At 40.3% G+C, this 26,809-nt stretch overlaps 2 protein-coding genes and 1 long non-coding RNA gene across 5 annotated transcripts in view; 2 read left to right on the top strand and 1 right to left on the bottom strand.

The window, feature by feature from the left end:
* Nucleotides 1-21,530, top strand: part of LOC125767231 (uncharacterized) — a 28,591-nt gene extending 7,061 nt beyond the window's left edge. Inside the window, exons 2-7 of the mRNA XM_049433589.1 lie at nucleotides 13,108-13,451; nucleotides 14,069-14,240; nucleotides 19,433-19,544; nucleotides 19,665-19,849; nucleotides 20,002-20,082; nucleotides 20,633-21,530. Of these exons, the coding sequence (XP_049289546.1) occupies nucleotides 13,108-13,451; nucleotides 14,069-14,240; nucleotides 19,433-19,544; nucleotides 19,665-19,849; nucleotides 20,002-20,082; nucleotides 20,633-20,727 (989 nt within the window). The 3' untranslated portion in view covers nucleotides 20,728-21,530. The remainder of the gene's footprint in view (nucleotides 1-13,107; nucleotides 13,452-14,068; nucleotides 14,241-19,432; nucleotides 19,545-19,664; nucleotides 19,850-20,001; nucleotides 20,083-20,632) is intronic.
* Nucleotides 21,531-24,180: 2,650 nt separating this feature from the next.
* On the bottom strand, nucleotides 24,181-25,992 carry LOC125767237 (B-cell receptor-associated protein 31). 3 transcript variants are annotated; one of them, XM_049433603.1, is made up of 4 exons: nucleotides 25,863-25,992; nucleotides 25,323-25,605; nucleotides 24,953-25,242; nucleotides 24,181-24,884 (listed from the first exon to the last, which is right to left on the bottom strand). In XM_049433603.1, the coding sequence occupies exons 2-4, from the start codon at nucleotides 25,549-25,551 to the stop codon at nucleotides 24,705-24,707; spliced, it is 699 nt and encodes a 232-aa protein (XP_049289560.1). In that variant the 5' UTR covers nucleotides 25,552-25,605; nucleotides 25,863-25,992; the 3' UTR covers nucleotides 24,181-24,704. The 3 variants fall into 3 exon arrangements, with proteins under 3 accessions (XP_049289560.1, XP_049289559.1, XP_049289561.1); XM_049433602.1 differs by having other exon boundaries at nucleotides 25,323-25,617; nucleotides 25,863-25,991; XM_049433604.1 differs by having other exon boundaries at nucleotides 25,323-25,571; nucleotides 25,863-25,990.
* Nucleotides 25,993-26,213: 221 nt separating this feature from the next.
* Nucleotides 26,214-26,764, top strand: LOC125767252 (uncharacterized). Its single transcript, XR_007418752.1, has 3 exons — nucleotides 26,214-26,362; nucleotides 26,607-26,660; nucleotides 26,734-26,764. It is a non-coding gene; the product is annotated as an uncharacterized LOC125767252 (long non-coding RNA).
* Nucleotides 26,765-26,809: the final 45 nt, after the last annotated feature.

Genomic DNA, 26,809 nt, shown 5'->3' on the forward strand with positions numbered 1-26,809 from the left:
TATTTTATACATTATTACTATCACTGGGGCGGCCCAGAACCCGGTATCAAATCCCATAAGGATTGACTATCCGGCTACGTGGTAAAATGAGTCTTGATACAGCTTGGCCTTTCTTAAAAAGTAAGAAAAAACAACATCACTACTAATAAGTGCGAGATGCAAAATTATTTTTACTTTTGTTGAATATACATCTTGAATTTCTTATCGTTTTCTTCCATATTTCATTCCATTTACTGCACAATATAAATTTTCCATGCGCTTCGTTTGTTGGCGTAACGACCTCTGAGGTCTTCTTCTTCTTCTTGGCTTTAACGACCTTACAGGTCACGCCGGCCATTTCTGGCTTACTAGACTTATTTTACCACATAGCCGGATAGTCAGTCCTTGCTACGGGGGAACGGTCCGGATGGGATTTGAACCCGGTCCTGCCGTGTAGACTAAGAAATTAGACTGTAGAAATTAGTGTAGACTAATTTTTATCAAGTAAGCAGATCGGTCCTTCTTACGAGCGAACGGTCCGGATGGGATTTGATACCCGGTCCTGTCGTTTGGAACCGGCGCCGTTTATCAAATAGACCAAGGGGCATCCATGGTTTTCCATGCTAACCGTGATCGTGGTTTTGAAAGTAGATATAAAAACAATTAAAATATTTGAAAATTTTCGTAGCACTTTTCTAGAGTAATATATGTTTTCTATGTGGATTATCGCTTTAAAAGGACATCGCTTTAAAAAGAAACGTTTTTTTTTAATTTAATGCTTTATTAATCTTTTTAAAATCGATTATAACCGAACATTTCTATGGGTATTCTCTCATATTAACCGATCGTATCGAATGATTATCATTATAATTGTATACAATTTTTAGAATTTAGTATACTATATGAAATCATTACTTGATAACTTGAAGTTACCATGCTGCGTTGTCATTGTTTTTTTCTTCATTTCTTCTGTAAAACATATAACACTTGCTCTAGCGAGTAATAAATACACGAACTCCATTCACAATATTTTTGCGTTCATTCTACGGATAGGATACAACGTCCAGATACAGCGAATGGAAGTATCTGCGGGACTGCTACACTATTAGGTGTAACTTTGGCCAACCCCATTTCCACGCTGCTTATCAAGTCAATTTATTAAATTTAATTGGCACATTTAAGCTCATTTCCGGTTGTGCTAGCTAACGAACAGTGCTATCGCCCAGTAGCTCAGTCCTCACACTATCAAGTGCGGAAAATGGACGTACGTAGAAAGTTGAGGAAAAGGAACATTTGTGGAACAATTTTTCCATAAACTTATCGCCCCGAAGCTGACCCAAAGTGGAAACGTGGTGGTCAAGTGAACTCGCATGACTGAATGCAGCTGGCAACGCAAAGGGGAAGGATGTAACGCGAGCGTACATAATTCAGTTCGCATCTCGCATACGTGTGCACACTTCTATGGTTTACAGTGAGCTGAGAAATGTGGATTTAATTTAAAATGTATTTAAAAACATATTTCCGCTACCATCGCTACAAGCATTACAATGTTATCATGTTTTTACTGCATACCATCGTGCTTGCTGCAATCAATTGTCCGACCTTGTTGGATGGTGAATTTATCGTGTTAATTTTATGGCTTGTGTAAGATATGACCTTTTGAAAAGTGATTTATTTTTATTTTCTATGTATATTTTCTATTACGGTATCATTACTTCTAAACACTTCTGTGTAAGTGCTCGTAATAAATGAGGAATTGAATTTAGTAAAAATATTCATGAAAATCTGGCAGATGTAAGCATCTGTTTAGATGCTACACATTATAGCTTAAATTTATGTTAAAAAGTATTTAAAAGTTTAAATTTCAGACGCAAGAAAATTTACTTTTCACAGAGTGAACATTAGGGTCACACTCAACACGAATAAAGGTCAGAGCGTTATGGAACTTAGAACAGTAACATTTATATTTTGGTTTGTTAACATTTAACATAGTTTACATTTATAAGTGGTTAAAGAAATTCCTTAAAATCCAAATCCTAGAATATCCTTATAATTGAACATTTATCAAAATTTTTAAAATAATAACCTTAAAATTACCTAACAGGTATTGCACTACTATCTCGAGTTACACTACTATAACTCCCCCACAATGTTCTGCCAAAAAATATCTCGAATTTCCGCGTAAGTCGTATCCCGGCGCAATTTCATTTGCAGGAAAGAATTGTTGAGTAAAATTCCTTCTTTGCTAGTAATTTATTACACTTATTTGGTGATTTTTGACGGGAAACATTAACAAAATAGTGGCAAATTTATTGGATTGAGTGTAAAAGGATTATCAACCAGTTTTTACTTATTCTCTTTCCTTTCGCATTATAAAATCGCAGAGCTGTCAAATATCATTACCTACGCGTCCGCGTATATCAGGTACCGTGTAACTCGGGGATTAGCTGTATTTGTATTATTGAATGAATTTTAAAATATTTAAGTTTTTATGTAACATTTTCAATTTTAAATTATTCACATTTTTTGTTTCTTCTTTTTGTTGAGTGGGGCGCTAGCTGTGTCTCGTAAGAAAGGCATGCAATATACTCCTTAGAACTTCGCCTAAATTCATTTCTCAATGTCTCAAATTTCTCACTTCTTTTGTAACACTATAATCTCAACCTCAGTTCTCAACATCTTGACTTTAGTTAACCGGCGGACTGGGAATTTGTACCGTTTTTGTGGTGTAAGACTGGCGCCGCTAGCTTCAGCTTACTGCTGTAGTTTATTAGTTGTAGTGTCGTAGTTTATTAGTTTACATATAGCTTTATCATATAAGTTCATCTACTGCTCTACACCACTTTGTCAACAATAATAATAATAACGCTTCCAAATATCAGTGAATTGAGATTATTCTGCCAGCTACATAACTGCTAACAACAACAGATAAAGTGCATCAATGTATCAATTAAACCGAAATATAAACAACCTCGCGGTCCGGCGGTGCATGTGAAAAACGGCGCCGGTCCACACGGCAGGACCGGGTTCAAATCCCATCCGGACCGTTCCCCCGTAGCAAGGACTGACTATCCGGCTACGTGGTAAAATAAGTCTAGTAAGCCAGAAATGGCCGGCGTGACCTGTAAGGTCGTTAAGCCAAGAAGAAGAAGAAGATAAACAACCTCAGTGCAATTTTCCACCAAGTTTGTGATGGACGTTCTACATCAGTGCTCCCCAACCTTTTTAGTACCGCGGACCACTTTTTGTTCGACATAAGTATATCGCGGCCCACATGAGACTCTAAGAACGGATTTTTTTTAAATAGAACATTAGCAAAAAATGTAATTTTCCGCAATCTGACACATCGAGGGGTGAAGAACGATTTCATCACGTAAAAACGCTTGAAATGGTAAACAATACGTATTAAAATGATCGGTCCAACGACCGAAAATTTCTTCCGCGGACCACTTCTACATAAGCCACGGACCACAAGTGGTCCGCGGACCATAGGTTGGGGAACACTGTTCTACATGACAAACCTCAATGGGTTGTCAGACATGTAAGCCTAGTTAAATATCTATGAATTAAATGCTAAATTCTGTTCCTTCGAAGAATCCCCACCGAAGAAAGCGTCACTAGCTAAGGTTTTTATTGTTTCATGTTTCGCATATCTCTCTGTTCTTGTCTCTTCTTCTTCTTCTTCTTCTTCTTAAAAGCTCTCACTCTCTATTCTTGATTTAACGACCTCTAAGGCCATGCCGGTCATTTATAGCTTACAAGAATTAATTTTACCACGTCGGACGATCCGCATGGGAGTTGATCACCGATCCTGTCGCGTGGAATCGACGCAATAATTTATTTTATAGTAATTAAAAGTCTAATTTGAGCCTAATTTTTTTTAATTCTGCATTTTTATAATTATGTTAAGCACTGTATAAAAAGCACTGATGTAAAACAATTTAATATGAAAGTTCTGAAAAGATACCAATCTGACCATATTCGAATGAATTCAAGAGAAGCGAACGATCATACATACATTTTCAAACCACCAGGCACAATTGATGACAAATTCCAAACGATTCGGTGTTTCCATATAGCGCATGAATCGGAACCACACGTTCATTATGTAGATTACATTCAATTATTTTATTTTATTACCTTTTAACGACATTGCGGCGATGATGACGATGATGGGATATAATCCTTTCATCCATTCCATCCTCGTGCCTGCTGGCATATTATAATTTAACTGCATTGCATCAAGTTTTGGTCGTCTAGCGCTAAACCGTAAACCGGATGAGGAACTCTCTCTGCCCAGCTGAACGGCGGTTCCGCGCAAAAGCTGCAATTAATTTCCAATAACATATTTAACATACAATTCCCATCATTCTCGCTGCGAGCAAAACGGGGCACAGGGCTGTACAGTTATACCCTAATCAAAAGCGTGGGCCTTTTGTCAGGATCGTCGAAAACATGGTTCATCCATTTCGATCGATTTTCACCTCCCCCAACGCTCCCCCAAGCCACGTGGCCCGGGTTTTCCTGGGTTTTTGGGCAAAGCAAGGCAAATGGGACGGGAGCATTACCGGAGGTCACCTAATCCAATAATCGTTATTATTGCAAAACACTTTGCGAACGGTTTAATTAGCTCCGACAATTCCAACGGCGGGCCAACCAACGCCAACATCGGGGGTATAGGGATTCATTAAAATGTGTTGTGCTTAATGTGTTCGGGATGCTGGGTGCAAAACAGCTTACGCTGCTGTTGGCGTCATTAAAACATGCCGGCAAAGCATCTCCACTTTTGGGGGTTAACGTTCCAACGCGCCTCATCCAGCATCATCATCAGCTCTGGTGGTTCAGGTAAGCGGAAGGATGGAATAATATAAATTCCAAGAACGATCCATCGGGTTGACATGGGACGGGGGGGGGCGGGGGGGGGGGGTAGATGCACGAGGGTTGGTGTAAAGGGGGCAAAAGCTAAACTTTGAATGAGTCCCGAATGACTTCTTCCCCACAGGAAGAGGCACTTTCGAGAACGACAGCGCACTGTACAGCGCGTGAAAGCATAGTCGATTAACATAGCGGCTGAGAAATAAATGCTTTCATCATACTTCGGCATACCAATCGGGGCACCCTACAGTGTAGGGTAGCGTTGGAGTGGACGGAAAGGAACTATTGGAGAACTTTGTCTTATAATTTGCTTTACGAAGGATAATTTATAAAACATACCAACTATCGCTTATAATACATTTTACTTTCAATTCTGTTCATTTTGTTCCAACCGCTTGTAGTACTTTTGAAAGTATTAATACAAAAATCAAATAAAAGCTTTCATATACTTCTTGTAATCACGCTTTTGAAATCATGTTCCGATTTTCATAATTCACTTCACTTGTACAAAACCTTTCTGCTCTGCGCTGTATTCGACATAGTGTGATGAATAATCATCAGTAGAACCGGTTAAGAGCATCCACCTTTCTTGTTGCCGCAATCTCGCAACAGCTCCCTTCGGCGGAGTGCTCGGCTTACGACGATGGGGTGGCAACACTTAGTAGACGATGGAAAAAACAAAGTAGTAGCGCGAAAGAAAAAAAAACTACTCCAGCAACTGTGTGAATACGATGGGTGAGAAAGTTTTTGAGATTTTGTTTGCGATAAACTAAAGCTTAGGAGGATGCTTCGTGATGGTGCTTTTAGCGTGCCTTTGCCGCTAGTGCTAGGCGTAGACGCCACGGCAAACTATGCATTAGAAGCATTGGCCGGAAAGTGGTGAAAAGAAATTTGCCTATCTCATCCTTGTCGGGTCGGTCGGATCCGGTGGTAACTTTTGACTGTTGCGATCTAACGGTAAGTGGCTCACCGGAGTGGGGAAGTGGCAAACCCTTTGGAAACGGACGGAGTGCGTCAGCTGAAGACAATAAAAGGAATCATCTCTTTTGCCTACACCCTTCGCAGCTATGTGAGTTTGTTTACTTTTGCTAGCCAATGTTTACTATCGTACAATTTGTGCTATATACCCTTTTCCTTACGTCCCACGAATCCAATGGCCAGATATCAGAGCAGATAAGCAATGAAGTTTTTTTTTTGGTTTGTTTCCTACTTCTGTGGAAAGTGGGAAGTGGGAAACTTTTTGAACTCTGTTTATTTTTGTACGCTGTCCACTCATAATGGGCAGTTTGAGTTTGGATTTGTTTATGTATTGATTTTTTTTATTAATAAAGAGGCTTTCAGTAAAGGATGGTAAATATCGGCATTTAAAAAAATAACAAATTTATTAATCACTAACGGCGAAAACTGATAGATTTTTCAATAAAATCAAACTTTTTTAATAAATAAAGGAATAATTACCTTCGAACTAAAGGCACTTTGTATTCTAGCTCTGTAGCTGTAATATATTAGTTTCTAGATATAAATTTTAGTTTGTTGTTTTCAATGTTTTTCATCGTATCTTTCGTACTAAATATTATTGGTATACAAATCTGTCATAAAGCCGTGGAAACTCACACTTGTTGAAACAGACTTTAATTTTGTATTTCATAGTTCTTCTCTTGTCTGATTTAAATTTTACATTGTGATGGACATGTTTTATCAAATATTACACAATATTGTTTTGGTATGTTTATACTGGTGTATTGTACATCGTATCAGTATGTTTGTAATTTCTTACATATTTTCTCCAGTTTCATTTCGATTTTGAATTTTGAAGTCAATGAGATTAAACTTTTGATTGCTCCGTAGGATTATCACAAATTTTAAAAAAATGCTATATTACGTATAGAAATTTAATCTTTTTTTTCTCTAAACAATATTGAAGAAGAAATTACGAAACAAAAAAACTGTTGATATCCATTTGGTTAAAATGAAAATGTATAATTTTATGCAACTCTTTGATTTGCTAACGGTGCGGCCCGGTGTTGTGTGTGATAGCCAGTTTTTACTAGGGACTCGGATTGGTATGGACCTTGGTACGCCGGATTCATTATCCGACTAAGGGGAAATAAAGTTAAGGAAAAACAGTAATGGCACACCAAGACCACTTGAGGTTGTAATGCCAACTAACAAGAAGAATGAAGTTTATTTTTTCGGTTAGAACGGCCACGCTGTATCAAGACTTATTTTACCACGTAGCAGGATAGTCAGTCCATGCTACGGGGGGATGGTCCGGATGGGATTTGAACCCGGTCCTGCCGTGTGGACGGGCGCCGTTTTCTCATATGACCCACGGGGCCGCCCCAAGAATGAAGTTTGCTAAGTAATTATTAGTATTATTAGCATGTGATAAACGGTGCCAGTCCACACCGCCGGACAGGGCTCAAATCCCATCCGTAGCAAGGACTGACTATCCGGCTACGTGGTAAAAATAAGTCTAGTAAGCCAGAAATGGCCGGCGTGACCTGTAAGGTCGTTAAAGCCAAGAAGAGAGAGAGAGACGAGGAAGTATAATTCAGAATTTCCAATAGTTCTAAGTTCTAACTATAAAAGTTTTCCATTCATTGGAACACAATCCATTCGTACGGCAAAGAGAAATTTAGCTTGGAAACATTCAAATGATGCACACTGAAAAATTGTGTTCATTTGCTCAGAATAAATACGTTCCCAGTTCCAATACACACATGTTATGTATGTCGTATAAAAATAAATCGTGCCGTAATGAAACAATCGCTTCCAGTAACATTGGATAAACCATTACACTCAAGAAGGAAAGAAAAACAAAAACAACAAAAATCCACTCCCATAAAACTACATCGAACTTCGTTCGGTTTTATTTCCCCTGTTTGCTATTACAAACCCAATGGGGTCGCTTTCCCTACCGGCCGGGAAAGAAACACCGTGTTTGAAACTATCCTTTCCTTTTGGCCTGATATGACGTCGTACGGGATTTTGCAAGTCTGTAGCACAGTCTGTAGAACGGTATCTTACCGCAGGCAGGCAGGCAGAAGGACAGAGGGCAGCAGAATTTCAATAAAGGCTAACATGCCTCCCATTTCTTCCTGTTTCGGGTGCGGCTGGCTGTGGAATTTAGCTTTACCCAGTCTTGTTCAGGTTGACTGACGAAAATGGGGGGTAAGCCGGCTGCTGCTGCAATCATGGCGGTATCGCAACGGACTGTACAAACTTCATTTGAGCTTGAGCCAACCACGAAGCGTCATCCTCCGGCTCAAGACAGCTTCGGAACGTTTACCAGTCTGTCCGGGTTTTTTTCTTCTGGACCACAACCAGCAGCTAAGCTTATTCCCATTCTTTCTTGCAATTCACGTCTGCAAGCCGTTTGCTTGAAAAATGTTCAGCGCGCTGGAAAGCTTCGGTTCACACCATGCTTGATTTTTCCATTTCCGCTCGCAAACACATGAGGAGCAAACAAGAAAGCAACAAAAAAAAACAAAACCTTTTCCTCGTTGAATGAAGATGATAGGTGTGTATGTGTGTGTGCTGGGCGGACATAAATAAATCATCTTTTGCTGCGTCTACCGCCGGTCAAGCCGCGTCAAGGGTCGCCACATAAATAGATGAAAGGCAACAGTGCAACAGAGGGTTTTTCCGAGTCGGGTTTATTTTCCTTCTTACCTCAATCGTTCGCCATCGGTTTTTAACCCGGGAGGTGGCCATGAAGAGTGGGTCGGTAAGAACGTCGGCATGATCAAGTGAATGGTTGATAAAATAAACATACCCTTCTATTGCCACCACTACTAACACTGCTAGTACTACGACTACTAACCGTACCCCCGATTCTTGGTTAGTGTTGTCGGATACAATATAAAGCGAAGGAAAAAGGATGTAGATACGGATCAGTTTCAGCTTGCCTTGGTCGGGACGAAACAAAAAAGCAAACGTTCAATGTATAAACCGAACCATTCTTCAATGTTGGTCCTGGAGGTGTGGATTTTTATTTTCAGTTTCAGAACATACGTTTCCTCATTGCCTTACATCTCCAATACCCTTATTTATTCCATCGGAGCTATTCCGTCTGGAGGTGAAAGACTTTAACATGCTTCCTTATTTTGCCATAAAAACTCGTCACACACACACACATGGACAAGAAGCACAAGGGGTCACTGGCCGTCATTGGGGGAAACGGTACCGCCGGGTGCATCGTCCGGAATGAATGAGGAATGGTCGGAAAAGTTGCCCCAATCGGCCTTTCAAAAATCAAGTGCTTCAAAATAAAATAAAAAAAAAGAAAAGGTTAAAAGACATGATTCCTCGGTTCGTGTGTGTGTGTGTCTGGGTGTTTTTTTTTACTCTTCATTTACTGAGAATACTATTCCACCCATCGGTCCAGTGTACACATTTGCACATTCCGGGGCGCGCAGTCAGCAAATTGAATTGGGCGTGTGGGCCAAAAATTATCCCTGTATAAACTTGTTTTTTTCCCCCATTCTTTGTTAAAGAACCTTTGAACTTGTTCTTTGATATTCCCGGCGATGGTAAGGATTTTTGCGTGAATGTATTCCCAAAACATGCAAACCTGGGGTTTTTTTGGGGGTTTACGCTGGCTTTCATATGGCGTTGTAAATGGTCAACTTTTTTCACGCTTCCGCTTCTTTTTTTTTTGGCGTTGTCCTTTCAGCGCCATCTCACAGTGCGCAGCCTGTGTTGAGCAGAATTTTATTTTTCGGATCTTTCGGAATTAGTATTCCCGATTCCCGATTCCCGATTCGATCCCGGGTTGCCGAAATTCAAAGTTCATCATATATTTAACTCACACTTTCCCAAGCTGTGCCCATCGAAAGGTGAGCAGCAAATCTGGAGAATTTGGGTTATGGGGTTGTTTTTATTATTGTTATTTTGTTTTATTATTTATTCAAATCAATCAAATTATGCAATACAGTTCAGATGATTGGAATCGGTAAAAGTGTGAGGCGCTTAGTTCATTGATATGCCGTACAGTGAGCTTTCAATTTGGAAATTTAATTAAATTGTACCTGTAGCACTTTATTTTGTCCATAAATTCTATTCACTTTATTATTTTTAACATATTCATATTATTACGTATATATGTTTATTTTTTTTTATATAAACTTTATATATAAACTATACTTTAAACTGTTAAAGAAATTATTTTCAAAATGAGTACTTTTCTTTTTTTTATTGTTGATAATTCTTTCTATTAATTTTTCTATTTAAAATACTTTAAAGATTTTAAATATGATGTGAAAATCGTAAACATTCATTAATTAAATACACTTCTGCGGTTGATAACAGCACACGAATCTTGACCCAACTTCTGTACCTTCGCCAGAAGAAAATGAAACTTTTCTCAACTGCCCGTTTTTTTTCTGCACCATTTGCAGCGGTTTCAAATATTGCCATGGTTCTGTTTTGTTGCGCCAAAAATAATTTCAATCAAACCTCAACTTTCGCTCACTCACTGCCCACGCAAATGCCCGTGCCTAACGAGAACTTTTTGATCTTTCAAATTAACACCGGATAAAAGTTGCCACGAAAACCATCGCAGCTTATCAAAGTTATCCGAATAGTGCAGGGCGGAAAGAGTTTTTTTGTTTGTTTGTTTGTTGTGTTTTTGTATGCCTCAAAAATTAAACCACAAATTTTCAATTGTTGGGCAAAACCTTTTAAGGCAGTATTTGATGTTTGTTGTGCAAAGTGGGACAGTTTTTTTGGTTTTGGTTGCAGAAGGGAAATGTCTTCCACAGGCGAGCAGTGAAGGGAATCAAAATAATTTAGTTTTGTAATTTTGAAAATAACTTTTGCTAACTTAATAACTTTTGTTTTGGCAAATGAATTTCCGGCTAAGTTACACTTCAAAGTTTTCAAATGTATGCTTTACAAACAACTATAGTTTCACTATTTATTTCACCCAATCGTTCGTTATAGGTATCAACTTCATTAGGGTGTTGTTGTTTTTTTCTTCGCTCAAAGCATTATTATATTTAGGACATTTGCTAACGGAAAACATGCACCGTAATCTCTACCATCGTATTGCAGTTCACACGATGGAGACGCCTGGTGGCTGCTATAAAACAAACAATGCCGATATCTCACCGATACTGACCAAAAACCGGTATAGTGCAACGTTTGCATTCTATCCGAACCACAACCCCAAAAACCCCGGTAACTCGTTCGTATTGCATCGGTTGGAAATAGTAGGACGTGAAAGTGTAAGCCGTGTACACCGTACAACTGGCCCCGAAAAACCCAGCATGACAACTTTGACCCACTTGACCGCTTGCTGCAGTTGGTGGTGTGGAATGAAATTGAATTAAACTTTCCTCCTTTTGTCCCTTTCTCGCTCTGGCTCTATCTCTCTTTCATTCTCTCTTTTCCCGTTTCTTCTGTGAATGCCTTTACCGTCCCTTGTCAGGATACGATATCTCTCTAGTGCCCGTGATGCTATGCAATACAGTAAGTTTATCATGCATTTTTCCAATTCCCTGAGCAGAGTACCGTTCCAGAATGGGAAACCGAGCCAGAATCCGACCAGCCAGTCGAAAATGCAATGAGTATACATACGTATTGATATTGCTTTAATTGCACTAAAAGCAAGTGAACGGAGGATGGCTAAAGTTGAGTGGTCCCCAGTTGGTGGTTGTTTTCCATTTGGCAGCACAAGTTGTTCGTCCGAGGAAGTATGGCGCAAGTATGGCGCAAATCACTATTGCATAAGCTGCAGGCGCTTACTTGCTGGTGCTAGTGATTGAAGTGAAAGACAGACGGCGCGAAAGATGAAAAATGATGCAACTGTAGCAGATGTAAAAACACAGTTGTAAGAAAGGCAATAAAAATGTGTGTTTTTTTGCGAAACTTCAAATCATAATTCGTTCAAATGAAAAACAAAATGAGGAAAAACAAAAGTGCTAGGTACAATAAAATTGAATTGAAACGAAAACAAGGGACTGTAACGACAGCCGTCCACTAGAACAATGATCAATCATCTGTGCGGAAGTGTAAAAAAAAAGTATCAAATTTCATTAGCGAACAAGCACCTCCTTTCCAGAGTGTATGGAGATGATGGTTATGGTTTTGCTGTCCATTTTGTGTTTTTTTTTCGTTTTTGTCCCATTACACAGTGACTACATAATAAACAAGATGCTACACAGCACAGTAGATGAAGTGCAATCGTTTCCCCCCCCCCCCCCCCCCCCCCCCCCCCCTAATTCCATTTTCATATTCACGATCTTGCTCCATTAATCGCGCAAAAAAAGAACAACACGTTACGCGAATCGAAGAAATATGTAAGCAAAACAACTATCAAGGATTTTTCTTGACGTCTTGAGGCAAACGGTGCCAACCGACCAACCAAAGATACGCTTAAAACAAAGCGCAAGCATAAGCGAAAGGAACGAGTTGAATGAAATATTCATGTTCTTCAGCAAACGTTTGTTTGGTTTTTTCTTTTCTCTTTATTCACCCTTTCCTTACCACCCATTGTGTTTCGTGGGTGTGGAGCGTTTTGTGAAGGGGAAATGGTAAAAAGACGCGTGATAGTTACGTTTTATGCTTTTCCACATCGCCACAACAACTTCACAGCAACTCATGCTGGCGCAACAACGGTGGTACCTTTGTGCTACATCAATCTCATCGCGAGCGAAACGAATTTTCATTTCACACCGCCATCACCGACATCCGTCGCCTGCTAAAAGGAGATCCACTCTTCCCGGTCTCGGGCGTGTTGAAAGTCTCGCCATTTGCCAAAGTATGGTCTCGTAAAATCATTCCCGTGACGGGTTTCCGCACCAGCCTCCTTCCCATACACACACCCACACAGACACCGCAAAGTCCACCGTGATTAAGATAAATGAATTTACATGCAAATGATGATGATTATTCCGCGTGACATCAGTATTGGTAGCTTTGCTTGCGATGCAATCGCTTCACGTTTCCTGCGAGGACGGTAAGGATGCGTGAAGCACACGCCGTATTTTGGCCGAAGAACCTTTTGTGTGAGAAGGGGGAGAGGGGTTGCAATGGCAGTATAAACCTGTTTAGTTGTGGGCGAGAGTTTCCACCGACTAAACGAATCTACCTTTGCTACAAAATGGAACCACCCCGCATGTGGAGGGAATTGCATAAAATTATAATCTAACCACACATATCGGTACATACACGATCCCGCATCTCGCGCGGGTCTTGGGCACCCGTTATTCTACCTGTGCTGATTCTGTCCCGTTTTCTCATTCGCAGCGTACCATTCCGTGCACATAACGAACCTAAACGTACCGAAGACGTACGTTCTCGATCGCGGCACTTACGATGCGGTCGGAACTGGCACACACCCGACGGTACAGCATGGTGGCGAGGACGTTACCACAGGCCTGCCGATGACATCGACCACCGAGCAGCATCATACCGCCATCGTGTCTACCGTGCCGGGCGAAATGAACTTCACCGATGCCGCCGGTCTGAAGCCACTCATCATGGACTGTCAGTACGAGATTAAGGCACGCGAGTGTGGCTTCGTGCTCAAGTGGTACTTCAACAAGAAGCTCATCTACCAGTGGATACCGTCCCGGACACCGGTGGGAATGGTAAGAAAGTGCGAAACGCCGAAGCTCCTTCGCATGGAGTGAAGAAATACCCGGGGCTTTGCTCTTCATTAACGTCGTCGATCATAAAACACAGCACACTGGTGGTACAGGTACAGTGTGGCTCAGGACGAGTGCTCCAGTATGCCATGTTTGAAATTATAAATTTTACCATCTAACAGTTTTATATCACATATTGCGGTCGATTTCTTCACCGCAATAAATATAACGCCCTAATGTATACTTTGCGCTTAACAAAAAGATCACATCTAAATCATTGTAAGATCAATTTATTAGCGTTCAAGCAATTTTTTCCTAGGACTGATTTAACGCTTATTATTATAGTAAATTAATATATGCATTTATCATAAATATTATTTCATAACTTATAAATTATATTATCAATATTATGCTCGCAGTCAATCTCTGCACCACACTGTACACCCACTACAAAGCAATCCATAATTCTAATGCCATCATTCCCCTGCACATTGACAGTACAGCAAGGTCGAACCGTTTCAAGCACTTCATGCCATTCCAATGTTCATTTCCTTTCGTAAAACGGCCCTGCCTTATCCCTGTGGTGGATTCATCGTCTGGAAAATGGTGACGCGCCACAGAACCAGTTCAAGAACGAGCTGCAGACCAACTACTCGATGTCCGATTCCATCAACTACAAGTACCGTGCCTTGGTGATACGTAATCCGAAGCTGAACCACAGCGGCGAGTACATGTGCTCGGTACAGACGTACGATTCGTTCGATCGGCGAATGGCACGGTTTCAGATTGTCGGTAAGTACTCCTAGCCTTCCCACGCCCCACGGTCATAGACGGAACGATTTCTGCTCTCGCCATCGCCTCTGCACATCCGGCCCAGGTCTGTGAACCCGGGGGATGGTATGTGATTCGATTAGGCCTGGGATGTAATTACCTTTGCTGAGGAATGTGCGTCGTATGCCTCGCAACCGTCAGCTGCTGGATCGTGTTCCGTTGTCCCATTTTACGATGTAATCGCATCTATTGATTTACATCTCTGAAGTCGCTCGTTTGGCAGTGCAAGGAAGGAGCCGATCGGACGGTAGATTATGTTACTCCATTCGTTCCATCTGTTCCACTTCTACTGTGGTGGACATCTATTTATAGTTTCTTACACGTCTTACCGGATGAGAACAATTTTGCTGTACGTCGGAATGTGTCGTATTAAAAGTTATAATACGATTTATGAATTCTGGGATTGGTAATTTTATTTTTATGAGAAAATGCTAAAACATAGCTCTGCAACTTTTACCAATCAAATTCATGATTTGATCTACTAATGATTTAAATTCATATCTGTACATTCGGTACGCTTATATGTCGCAAATATATTCTCATGTAAATATATAAAAATGTATGGAACATCATCCAGAACTGCTGTAGTATACAAATTTGTAGGCCATATTTATGAACCACGTGCGGTATTAACTACATGGCGGCAAAAAAAATGTAGAATTTTAATAAATGCCTCCCAAACTTCACACTTTCCATGTGTGCATTAGCATGATTGCATTACTTTTTTATAATTCGCAGCTACCTAACAGCTTTGGAAGATGTTCCGCATCAGGTAGATTGAAAACAACATGCAAGCACGACATCTCAAAGTGATAGCCTTACCTTTCTTCTATCTGTGGCCATAATAAGGTATAGAGTGTTTTTCAAAAATTAAACAATACTTTCGATGTTTTCCACCAGCGATTCTGAGAGGGAAACTTCGAGGATCATCTTCTATAAGCATAATTGGTTTACGGCTGTCCTATGTATCAGACGCTGTATCAGACACTTATTATAAAGGATTGAACAGACAGCAGAAAAGCTTGGTATAGCGATTAACTAGACTATAACCAAATCAATGCTAGTACCATCAGTGGCACTGACAACAAATTCCGACATATGCAGGGGTGACAGATGGCCGCGCGTTTGAAGTCGTCCAAATATGCACCTATTTCGGGTCAAAGGTGCTGAGGGTCTGAGGAAATTAATCTGCGATTATCTAGATATCTCTTAAACTTACAGATATCTCTTAAACATGAACTTTATCCAAAAACTGACGAAACCTTCTTAGCCTCAGCAGGATGTTTGGATTCGTATGTGCGGAAGGACAATGTAGGACCCGCAAGAATGACGAACTCTAGGAATTGTAAATGTCGAACTAACTATCACACAAGAAATTATACTCGTCAGGCTCTGGTTGGTTAGTCATGTCATTCGAAATAAGCCCTCAAAATCCTAATAGGTCGTCCACATGGACAGAGGGCTGAGATTTAGTGACAGCATTGATGCGTTCGAGAGAAAATCCTGGATAATGGATTGACAGACGACGGCGCTCATCTATGAGCGGTTTAGTCGACTCGTGTAGGAGGCGTAGACCGTGAAGCGTCGAAAAACTAAAAATCAAACAATTATAAAACCGTAAAAAACCGTAAAAATAAAAAACCAAATTTCTGGCGTCCTCCGAATGACAGACTCACTCAAGTTTTTAATAGAATTTCAGCTTAAAGCATAAATTAATGTAACCGGAATTATTTAGTAATCATGAGGTGTTTTATATTGATTTATTCTTTGAAAAGTGTTTTAGATCCAAATCATGATAACATTTTCAAATTTAAATGATCGCCAATTCTGACTTTTGGGAACTTTAAGCTTCCGTATAGTTCCAGAATGTTGACCAACTTCCTAAACCATCTTTTCGTATGTAGTGGAAAACTAGTATTCTTCAAGCATTATTTACGAGGATCTTTATCCTCGTCTTAACGATTATTGTGAGGATCTTTTCAACCGGCTGACCAGCCCATTTTCTTGATTCCCAACGACTGTAAGTAGAACCTTTTAGTCTTTTTGTGTCTGTGAAGTCTTTTATGTTTTGTAAGAAATAAATTGCTAACGGTTGGGAAGGAAAAGTTTAGGCATTAAATGGAATTCTAAGAGCTCGATTCGAATTCTACGCTTTGAAACAACCTCTAAATCACTCTTACCAAAGCTTTTGAACGCTTTCCATATTATGACGAAGCTATCTCAACAAATGGGACAGTATAAAAATCGTGGTTCAAGTTTCAAATCTAGTAGTAGTAAGATCCAGTCTCAGATTGTAATACACTAGAGATTAGTACAACTAGTGGTGACATTGAACATTTAATAAAATTATGAAGACTATTTCTTCATAATATGGGTTGCGTTCAACAGCCTTGGTAACACTGATTTCTCGGTTGTTTCCATTGTGCTTCTAAACATATAGAATCAAATATAGCTTGATACTATTGTGTCTGCCGTATACATAGTCCTTTTGAAAATATCCATCACTAGTATAATAGCGTTCTTAATCATGGTCATACATCAATAAAATTACGCGGATCATCACTTCGTTGTTATAAAAACAACTTTTGTTACAAATTATTCTACTCCCCATGAACCTACTCACGAACGCCTGCGAAGCACAATTGAGAAATTAGTCAAAATTTGTTCCTTACCGTCGCTTTTTATAGTCCTAGCCGACGAATCTTATCTCTTTCTACATCCGGTGAGGGTAAACTCGTTGTTAGGGGATAGCTCGGATGTCTCTGCATTCCACGACGATTACTTCCGTTGAAGTGATCGCGTTGTTGGGGGAGACTTGCATTTACTATGAATGTCTCTGCATTCCACAACGATTACTTCCGTTGAAGTGATCGCGTTGTTGGGGAAGCTACATCAGCTACCACGGATGTCTTCTAGACGCTCGCTTCCGATACGTGCAATCTCCAACCATCTATCTCCATGTGTGAAGATGTCTTCAAGGGAGAACTCACAGTGTTGCGAGTGATCAATACTTTCGGTTACTCATAATCGTCAATCATGTAACTATATATTTTCGAATACTACTTCGAAAAACGAATGTCTCTTTGGACACTATCCATACATCGATCCATTAGTTGACGTGTTTGTAATTGGAGAAGTACTGGTCAATCAGAACATACTCTATCGATTGGAACCGCAGTAGTAGTAATTAATAGCACTACGAGTAATTGGCAGGACGAGCATTCTCAAGTTATAAACTAATTTGGTGTTTAGTACCTTTTTAGTACCGATTTTCTAAGACTTCTCGTCTTAGACGAATCAATTTTCGTCCGTCAGTGGCGGTTTTAGCGATCAGAATTAACTACCACTATCGTTTTTTTTTATAAAAATTTTTATTAGCATACATATTTACATACCATTAACAAACATTGTAACATTAAGGAAAAAAAGAAAGGTTTTAAACAGGCAATGTGTATACATATATACACAACATACATTTACGGGTTGGACAGAACTACATCAAGGACGTTTATATCAATCGCATCATCATTATTGCTAATGATGTGGATGATATAATTTGCAAACAGTTTGCACACAGCCACGCGTTTACTGGCTCTTATATTTCCCAGAGCAGGAAAGCGCAGCACATTGAAGGACGGGTCGACGAGTTCAGGCACATGATGATTTACTTTTTTAAGGAGACTTCTCCAGGCTCCGTTCACTCTTGGACACATCGCGAATTTGTGCTCGAGAGTGTCCAGAGCATTACACGTCTCGCAAGAGTTAGCAAAAACCCCGTCCCATCTGCTGTAAAGCTCCCCATGAGGAACCTTTCCATTTACTAACATGTAAAGCGTGGAACGTTGTGTTGAATTCAGCTGTTTATTGTGTATGTTTCTCCAGACGTTTCTCCAGTCAACGTAGGGTGTTGTCCTCATGATTTTGGCGACTGCGAATCTCTGGATCTGTTTATTTATGATCTGTTTTGTTGAGCAGGGTTCACAAGGAACTAGCGGAATATAAGCCATCTCCTGAATCACTGCTCTTAAGCATGGGTACGTTGTCGGGATGCCCGAGAGGTTCGGTGGGTTTCCAGCACTAGCGATATGCTGGAAACCAACTTCCAAGCACTCCCTCTCTTTCACGTACCGGTTTGTTAGGAGCGCCATACATTTTGTTTGGGGTAGCTGAAGGTTCAGACCACCTTTCTTGCGTGGAAGAGCCAGTTGCTCCAGAGGAACGCGTATACCTCCGCTTCTGTAGTACAGCAGGTATCCGATCAAAGTTGTGGCTCTTCTCAGGTCGAAAACCCTCGGGGCACACACCGAAGCAACGTACCACAGTTTGGGGAGCAGTCATCGTTCGTTGAACTGAAATGGTGATGTTTTCGCTTGGTTGCAGTAGCTCATAATAGACCACATTCTGCTGGTCCCACCAAATCTTACAAGCGAATGAATGGCTCTCGGCATCTCGTAGCTTCAGTTTATAACGCACTTAGTTTCCATTCTTCTGCATCATTGCAATTGCTTTTAAATGATGAAATATGCCATATTGAGTGTTTTGTATTGTAGTTAATGATTTAAGCTGGTTTATTATTAATACGTTTTGAATCAATCATCACAGAAAGCTCTCTTTGCCTGGCTGGCTTATATTGAAACATAATATCCAATATACATTTTGCAATGTCTGTACAGTTTCTCATAAGCATAACAAAAAACACATACAAAACATAAAATTGCCATGCCACAAACCATTCGACGAAACAAACTAACGACGATACCACCAGTTAGTACATTATGCATCTTTTGCATTATTTCATGTAGCTTGCCTGGTTGCTCATAAATTATGAACATAGTGAGAATTATGCAAATGAATCATTAAAAATATAAAAACGTCCATCAATGCAGGTACTACAGGAAGTGGCACATAAAATAATACGGACAATGCGAACGTTCACTTTCCGCCCAAACTGCCCCATTTTCATTGCCCTGAATGCGTCTCTGTCCAAAAGCTCAGTTTTGCACATGAATCAGGACGCAGTATGGGAAAAGTGTATGCTTTAAAATCCACGTTCCTTCCACGATGTGCTCATGTTGTTTTTATTAATTACACGAAACAATACTTTCCAATTAAAGTTTTTTTTGTTTTAAATGCAATCTGTTTATTCGTTCCAGTGCCCGAAAAAACGTTACTTCTACATTACGAAAATGATGGTGAAAGTGAAACTATGTTGCTAATCAAATGCAGCGTGTTCATGATATATCCGGAACCGAACCTTCTGCTGATGTAAGTGTAATGAAATGATCTTTTAAAACCCTAAGTACATCATCGCAACCACGGACATGTAACTGTAACTAATTGTATTATTCCTACTATTGTGTTCTCCTTTCTCACCATAAAACACAGTGTCAGCGGTAATCTATTCCTGGTCAGTTCGCGCACATTGGTCACTGCCGATGCTAACCACATGTACAATAAGACCGTTTACGGGAAAATCGATAAACATTTGCTCATCTCACCGACCTCGATCAGCTGCGTACTGACCGTACCCGATTCCGGTTACATCCGCAAGCGCGAAACCATCTATTATGGTAAGTGTGTAACGGCGGTTCGGATGGATAGTAACCACAACTTACAATGCTTCGAACCACAATCGAACGCCATTTTTGACAGTGTCCCTAACCTCAAGTGTACTTTCCCCTTTTTCCCTTTTTTTGTCATAACCAAACACCCTTCGGTGCAGATCCAACACCACTGACGAAATGGAGTCGCCTACGGATGGACGAACGGGGCCACTTTCAGCTGCTTTCCGATGATGGTGCAGGTCAGTAGTGTAGCGAGCAGGGTTTTTTTTTTTTTTTTTTTTTTTGCTCGGTTAGAACGGCCTGGCCGTATCAAGACTTATTTTACCACGTAGCCGGATAGTCAGTCCATGCTACGGGGAGACGGTCCGGATGGGATTTGAACCCGGTCCCTGCCGTGTGGACGGGCGCCGTTTTTCACATGCACCACCGGGCCGCCCCGAGCGAGCAGGGTTTGATTGGTCTATAAATTTTCAATCCCAATGTCCTTCGCATTCAAACGACGGAACCGGAAATGACAGGTTCCATTTCAAACCTTCCCCAGCACTGATCGGATTGATTGGAAAGTGTGTGTGTGTGTGTGTGTGTGTGGTTTGGGTAGTGTTAAAATTTTGATCCCCTATCCTATTTCCCTACCATCTATATAAGTCCACTAGGACATACTAGTGGGGTGGTTAATCCCGTCCGCTAGCGGATGCATCTGTGCGGCGCGTGAAAGTATGCATTTTTCAAAGCCACCACACCTATTCTCATTTTATCGTATTTTTGCTTTGTATCGTTTTTCGTTCACAGGCCAATTAAATCCACTTGCCGGTTGGTTGATTAGTTTAATTGTATTTCTACAGCGCGCTGTTCTCTGGCGACACGATACGGATTCAATCAAATAGGAACGAACGAATCGAACCATACGTAGAAGGTTTTGTATTTCATTTAGATGATTTGTTATTCTTCCGATAGGTAAAAAAAACCGTGTAATGCGATGCTAGTGGTAGAAAGAAAAAGTAAGCACAAAAAAACACATCAGTATGTTGGTACGTGTGATTAAGAATGATGACAATTGATCAAACAAAAGATAACAAATAGGTAAGTTTAAATCATATAATACGCTATGTCATTCTATTGCTTAAATTAGAATTATTCGTGGTTTTTCTTCTTCTTTTGGTGTATTATCAATGTTAATTATGAACCACTCTGCATTATAGTTAATCTTTTACGAGTGCCCCGGATGGAACTTTGAGATTTCATCACTGAATTTATTTTTACATCATTTTAATACATATCTCTGAAAGAAAATGGACATATTTTATAGCAATAATATAGTGTGTTGTTGCACAAAATCAGTATTGGCATTAGAGAATAATTAAATATGTCTTAATAACAATATTTTTCTAATAGTACAGTATTGTTTTAATTTTTAAATTGTTTAACTATGATTTTAATTTAATTAATTATTTAAAATCTTATTTTCGGAATCAAACTAAAGAGATTTAGGTTGTAAGTGTCGTGTTCGAAAGGAAAATGCTGAGAAGGATGTTTGGCTTCCGGAAGGAAAATAGAGAAGCCGCTATAATGGCAAGATCTTTGAGTTATAAGATGAAGTCACTATCGTACAGCGAATTAAATTCGCCAGGTGTAACGAATGCGACAAAAATCATAACGTACGCGTGAGAAAATCAGGACCATCGAAAAATATTATGTGTTCTTCCAGGCTAGACAAACGTTAGGAAAGATGCAATGAAAATCTAGTTAAAAAAGAACAAAGAACAGAACGCTGCTTAAAATAAAACAGGATGCTACGCAGGATCGTATGGCCAACTTAGGTTCAAAGCTACAACATGCAGCTGCATAAACACTACAACAGGAAAGGCCGCGTAATAAACGCGATTTCAACATACTCAAAAATGCAACTCATAACAAGGGACCGCCGGCTTCGCTATCCTAAATAAGCGATTATCCGAAACATTAAAAATACAAAGCATCTCGATAAACCGAACTTCGCGCGGTAAACTCCACAGCGATGGAAGTGGTAGAGAATTCACTCCGAACATTTACACCAGGCTCTGGTGAGTTGGTCATGTCATTCGAATGGCACCGGACGACCTAGCCCGAAAAGTCCTTTTGGATCGTCCACATGGACAAAAGAGTCATTGAAGGACAGTTCAGACAGAGATGGAGTGATGGTGTTGATGCGTCCGTCAGAAAGTCCGATATAATGGATTGACAAAGGATGGCCCTCGTCCGTGAACTACGTAGAGAATGGTTTAATAAAGATAAAAAAATAATATAATAAAATCCTGTATTCATCGTGTTTCATCGCACTAATATTAGTCCCTTTTCTATTACTCTGCTCCTACCTCGTCTTTCACGTCGACCAATAATGGATCATGATCTCGTTCTTCAGTAATGGCGAGGATTTGATAGATAGATCTCGCTAGTGGAAGTTTATACACATTTATACAAATATTTGTCTAATTCTTGAGCCGGAAGGTATTAAATCCATGAAGATATCGAAGGTCGTATTCCAAACCTTATATCTCCATTACATAGGGTCTTGGAGTGGGTTTTTGTGGACTGTGTACTAGTGAGGTTTTAGGTGCCTGCGAAAGTATTTTGTAACAGGAGGTTATTTCGAAGACAGATCAGCGTCTTCGATATAATCTCCTGTTATGAGATACTTTCGCAGTCCCCTAAAATCTCACTAGTACACGGTCCACAAAAAAACCACGATTGCAACATTCTCGTTAAGTTGCACACTAGCGTATCTAACGCATATTGTCTCCTGGATCGAAAATTCGTATTGATTCAAACATTTATGAAATATTTTCAATAAGTGCTATTGTTTCCGATTCGATTATTAAAAAAACAAGCTTCTCTTTCGTCTTGTCAGGTACTACAACCGATTCACGTTCATTGTCTGCTGCAGAAGTTCTTTGAATCAAGCATACGATCAAGTGGAGTCGTTCGTCAATCCATTATCTTGGGTTTTCTTGCGGACGCATCAACGGACCCTCGCAATCTCAATGTGGTTCTACTAGGCCTTCTTTGTCAATATGGAAGACCTAAATTGGCTTCACGAGTTCTGTCGTTCGGTGCCATTCTGATATATGTACACCCATATATGGCTAGTCCAATTCGCTGTACTATTAATGCGAGTATATCCTAAAACTCGTACAGAATGTTGTTATAGTGAGATTAGCCGCACGTACGGGGAAAAGGATAATTCTAAGATTTCCTCTCGAACATCACTAGGATTACAGTATCCTGCCGGTGAGATGTTTTCCAATAGCGGTCATTGACGCCAAATAAAGTGAAATTGTGAAATTATAAAACAAGCTTCTCTTTCATCTTGTCAGGTTGTCAATCCATTATCTTGGGCTTTCTTGCGGCTGCATGGTTCTACTTGGTTCTGATAGGCCTTCCTTGTCAATATAGAAGACCTAAATTGACTTACAGTATCCTACCGGTGAGATGTTTTAAAATAGCGGTCATTGACGCCAAATAAAGTAAAATTGCGCCCAAATTTAAAGTAGTGATCTGTATGCCTTCTTCTTCTTTTGTGCTACTATGACCTCAAAAGGTCCTGGCCTGTCGTCTTTATTTGTCCTATTTTATACGTAGCAAGTTAAGCCGCTCTGCGTACGGGGTTACAGTCCGGTTACTGACCGTGATAGACCGTGAGGGGCTTTTGTACCAATACGAACATATTCATACAATTCCTTTACAATTTATTAACCATCCTGCTACGGGTAAATAAAATCAAGGAAAGTCAGTAATGGCAGGCTCTTGATATTGTAGTGTCACGAAAGAAGTATTCGGGATTGTGCAAAAGGGGAATGAAAAGCTGAGATGTTTGGAAAAGCTGTGAATGGATGGTTTGAATGTGGCAAAGGCAAATTATATGATAGTTAAGGCACGTAATGCGGATGCCGTACATTAGCGCGTTTAACGGTACGCGGACTAAGCGGCTGCCGGGGGCCCCGTGCTCGCAAGTGTATAAAATCAGAACTATTTTCTCAATGGAAGGATTTCGCAGGGGCCGCGTTTGCTTTCCCGCTTAGGGCCCCAAGAAGTGTAAATCCGCCACTGATGCCGTACTAAGAAGACACGAGACGAAGAGGAACACAGCCGGCAATACGCATATTGATCATTCACCGTTGCATGTAAACTCGTAAATCTTATCACGGCCAACTTTTGCTGATTATGATTATCAAGGCAGAGGTTCAAGGCACACCATATGTATCAGGTACGTTTGGTGTTTATCAAACGATGATGAAATAGATTACTTAAACGCGTGATGCATCGAATGTCTGTTTCAAAGAGTTAAACATAATTCAACTGAATTCAATGCTAGGTTTCGTTATTAAACATTTATTTTGTCTCGGTTTCTTACATTCAATAGATTTTTTTGTTTAGTTGCAAACAGTTAAGATTTGTGTTGTCGCTCGAAATTCAGTACTTTCGTTTAATATCACCCTGTCTGGAAAAGGATATCTTCCTTCCTCTGCTGCATAGTGAAGTTTTCACTGCTTTAAATTTTCGCTCGTAAAGTTCACCGTAAAACCCAACGCTCCTAAAGTTGCTTACTGAAGCATTGAATATTAATTCGAAAGAAATGCAATTGCTCTTCATAGGGTAAGAAAAAACTGGTCCCTGCTCTATGAGGCAAACCGTGAATTAGTCGAAAAGTATATATGTATATGTGTATGGTGAAAAACACTTAAATTTATATGACTGATGAACATCATTGGTAGAAAAGAAATGTACGCACATTTGAAATTGGCATAAAGAAACAAACCCCTATAAACCGGTAAATGAAAAACAATAAAAATAATGGTGATTAACAGGAAAACGTGGGCCCATCACCTTAGTCACTCTTGTCCGCACTAGAAATAGTGATTTTCTTCTGCAGTTTGCTGTACTCTTCCGTTAGGCGGTCATATTCGCGGTTCAGGCTTTCCGATTGTGATTTCATCGCTTCCTTATCCTTGCGCTCCTTGGCCAGCTCTTGCTCAAGCTCGGTAATTTTCTTCTTCAGCTCATCGGTCTGAAAGTAAAGGCAAATCGATAATGACAAAAGGAGCGCTACAGCGGTGCATAATATGATAAACTTACATTCGGAGCATCACCACCAGCCGGCTTATCCTTGGCATCGGTTTTCTTATCGTCATCCTTCTGCTGATTCATCAAGGTGCGAGCGGCGCTGGTTGCACTTTGCGCTTGCTTCATGGAAGCTTCAGCTTGTGCCAGCAGCACTGCCTGACCACTGATAAGTGACACCAAGCGCCGGATCACCAACGACAAGAAGATGGCAAAGCCGGAAATGTAAAAGTTTCGCTGTGCCCGGAACAATCGCATGCTGTGTTGCATCTCCACATTCAAGTGTGTTTCGGTGTGTGTGTGATCTGCAATTGAGACAATAATCGAAAAAACATGAGTCAATATTGCGTCTTCAGCAGCAAATTTTCTCCCTTCCGCCACTTACCGTTGGACGAGTATTTACGCATTTCACGGATGGCTTCCAGCAGGAACAGAACTAGTACAGCCAGTAACAGATAGAAATAGGTCTGGGCCTGGCGGCTCAGCATGGCCAGGAAGCGGGATTTGAAAAATCGATGCCATTGCTGCGGGCTCCGGAGTGGTAGAACGAGCAAAAGCACCACAAATATTTCCACGTACAAAAACGATGCAATAATGCCCCAGACGAGAGTCATTTTGGCAGAACTATAATGCGCTTTATCAAGATTTCAGAATGGGAACGGCACGATCTATAAATATCACCAATGGGAAAGCGCTGACGTGATTTTTTTGTTTTTGCACCACACTTATTTTTTCCGGTATTTGCAAGGGTTCACAGAAAGGTCTCAACACGGTGTACGATCAGGAAGCAATGGCATGCATAGACCGTACAGATGCGCCTCAAATAGCCGCGCCAGAGACACGTAGGTCGCTGATGAAACTTTGAACCCAAACAAGACACGGATGAAGATGAGGATGTTGAGGAGTTGGGGGTGATGATGCTTACCTGTATTTGGCCGACGAAACAATTGATTCACGAACGCGTTTGACTCACCGCAGTCCAACAGCTGAAAATTTTAACAGAACGTTTTTACTGCGAAGTTGGCCTTGATTTGTTGTTGGTACGCAGTGTTGCAGCAAACGTCAAATGTCAAATTGATGTACATCAATGTCGGTTGGCGAATGGCGAATTATTCATTTTACCTTCATTTTACGAAAATAAAGAAACAAATTCTGCAGATCCTTCATAATTTACCTTTGAAACGGCATATTTTATAACAAATATGGAACAATTTAGAATGATAAATTATATGAGAAAAGAAGCATATTCGAAAAGCCATGATCATTTTCGAACATGATTTGTGTGATTTGACAGTTTCCATTTGTTTACCTCATTTTCCAAACAAGAGATTCCGCAGTGCATTTTCGTTTTTTAGCACCCCAAGGGTTAAGCAACAGCAGTCCAAAGTGGAGCCACTCGGAATAACAGACATGTTGAAGTTTTTGGTAAGTTTTCTCCAGTATTTTGGAAGATTTGCTTGTTTGCGCTCATCACATGATCGAAACGTTACAGGACAAACATTGCATAATCTCCGTGTTTCGATCGAATCAACGATGAGCAGCAGGTGTACCGCTAGTAGTGGACTATTTTTAGATCTAAAAAAGCTTGATGCTTAAAAATCAACGAAGAGAGGGAAAGTTGTGATCAGATTAAGTGACCTTTACTTGCTTTTTCTTTCTTCCCTAACAGCTGACATTCGGTGCCGGTGTTTACACCGGAATATACGTCTCGCAAAATTATGAGGTGAGCAACAGTTCCTGTTTCAAGTATATGACGTAGCCTTCGTTTACTGATCGTTCTATTTTCACTCATTCAGGTACCGAGAGTTGACGAACCGGGAAAGTTATTGGAAAAGGCGAAAGAATTTGCGGATCAGTACAAGAAACCGTAAC

Source organism: Anopheles funestus, chromosome 3RL (genome assembly GCF_943734845.2).
Source record: "Anopheles funestus chromosome 3RL, idAnoFuneDA-416_04, whole genome shotgun sequence".
Lineage (NCBI taxonomy): Eukaryota > Metazoa > Arthropoda > Insecta > Diptera > Culicidae > Anopheles > Anopheles funestus.

Excerpts from the sequence above, each read along its gene's own strand:
- LOC125767237 (XM_049433603.1), bottom strand. The coding sequence starts at position 25,551 with ATGACTCTCGTCTGGGGCATTATTGCATCGTTTTTGTACGTGGAAATA. Across the intron at positions 25,243-25,322 it reads GCGTAAATACTCGTCCAACG|ATCACACACACACCGAAACA; the intron begins GTAAGTGGCGGA and ends TCTCAATTGCAG. Across the intron at positions 24,885-24,952 it reads CTGGTGGTGATGCTCCGAAT|ACCGATGAGCTGAAGAAGAA; the intron begins GTAAGTTTATCA and ends CTTTACTTTCAG.